This window comes from Rhincodon typus, chromosome 41 (assembly GCF_021869965.1).
Source record: "Rhincodon typus isolate 14 chromosome 41, sRhiTyp1.1, whole genome shotgun sequence".
NCBI classification, from domain to species: Eukaryota; Metazoa; Chordata; class Chondrichthyes; order Orectolobiformes; family Rhincodontidae; genus Rhincodon; species Rhincodon typus.
Window position 1 is genome coordinate 3807441 of NC_063372.1, and position 1310 is coordinate 3808750.

General features: G+C 40.3%; 1 protein-coding gene across 1 annotated transcript in view; it reads right to left on the minus strand.

Moving 5' to 3' along the window:
* The window catches only part of prim1 (DNA primase subunit 1), a 12134-nt gene extending 11687 nt beyond the window's left edge, over positions 1-447 (minus strand). Inside the window, exon 1 of the mRNA XM_048618842.1 lies at positions 285-447. Coding sequence (XP_048474799.1) covers positions 285-399 — 115 coding nt within the window. The 5' untranslated portion in view covers positions 400-447. The remainder of the gene's footprint in view (positions 1-284) is intronic.
* Between the last annotated feature and the right edge of the window lie 863 nt (positions 448-1310).

Below are 1310 nucleotides of genomic sequence, written 5' to 3' on the forward strand. Positions count from 1 at the left end.
TTATCTCAGATTCTCCAGCATCGGCAGTTCCTACTGTCTCTATCAAAATGTCGAACTTTCTTCTATTATTAGTCTATTTAATTAGGTCATTTATACTTTTAAAACGTGATACCTAAAAAGAGAATCACAAAGTTGGAATTAAATGCATTTAAAGTCGATTTAAACGTGCATAAATACCAAGACGCAGGAAAACAAATTCATTCAGCTTTATCCACGACAAGGAAGAAAAATTTAAATATAAAAGCAACAAAATGACCTCGCAAAGGAAAAAAAATCCTCCTTACCACCACCATAGCTTAACCATCTGAAGTACTGGGAATATGGGAAAAGACGTTTGTAATAAATAGGAAGCAAATCTGGTAATTCAGCCGCATCATACTGATTATCTACTGGCACCATCTTTTTGAAGAAAAAGGCGCGGAAAAGCTATCACCCGGAAACACTCACCCCGTATATCGGAAATAGTCTCATAAGCTTGTTGGGAGTTGTAGTTTATAAGTGTTCGTGTGCGTCTTTCTGCCTTCAAACTGCTAAGAGGGCGTCTCCCAAAAAAAGTTTGCTAACGTTTTTTGGTTACTGTTTTTCCATCACTCTTCCTTTCAGCTCATTAAAATTGTACGTTTTTACGTTCCGTTATGTCATAGGTTCGCCTTCAAGTTATACAGCCGGACCACGTTCGAAAAGAATTAGAAGCTGCATCGTATATCATCTAAGGTGTTTTCTTTTTGGTCCAGTTTTGATTGTTTGAAGTGCTTGGAGAAACGTTTTCCAGTTTGTTCCCCTCTGATCTGGATTTTTGCATATTTGACCCAAGCTAAGATCTTTTTATCTTCATGTTCTTCGGTTTCAAATGAACAGGAATAGGAGAACAAGAGTAAATGTTCTGAGGAAGGGACACTCGACCCGAAACGTTAACTTTGATTTCTCTTCACAGGTGCTGTCAGACCTGCTAAGATTTTTCCAGCAATTTCTGTTTTTGTTAGGAATTGGGAAGTCTTAGTTTAATAGCTGTAGTTTCAGGAGTCTGCTAATTGTGAAAGCAAATCAAACCGTGATATCATAGGGAAGTGTTTCAGAGATAGTAGGAACTGCAGATGCTGGAGAACCTGAGATAACAAGGTGTAGAGCTGGATGCACACAGCAGGCCAAGCAGCATCAGGGGAGCAGGAAGGCTGACGTTTCAGGCCGAGATCCTTCTTCAGAAATGGGGGAGGGGAAGCGGGTGGGGCTTCTGAAATAAATAGGGAGAGAGGGGGAGACGGATAGAAGATGGGTAAAGGAGAAGATAGGTGGAGAGGAGACAGACAGGT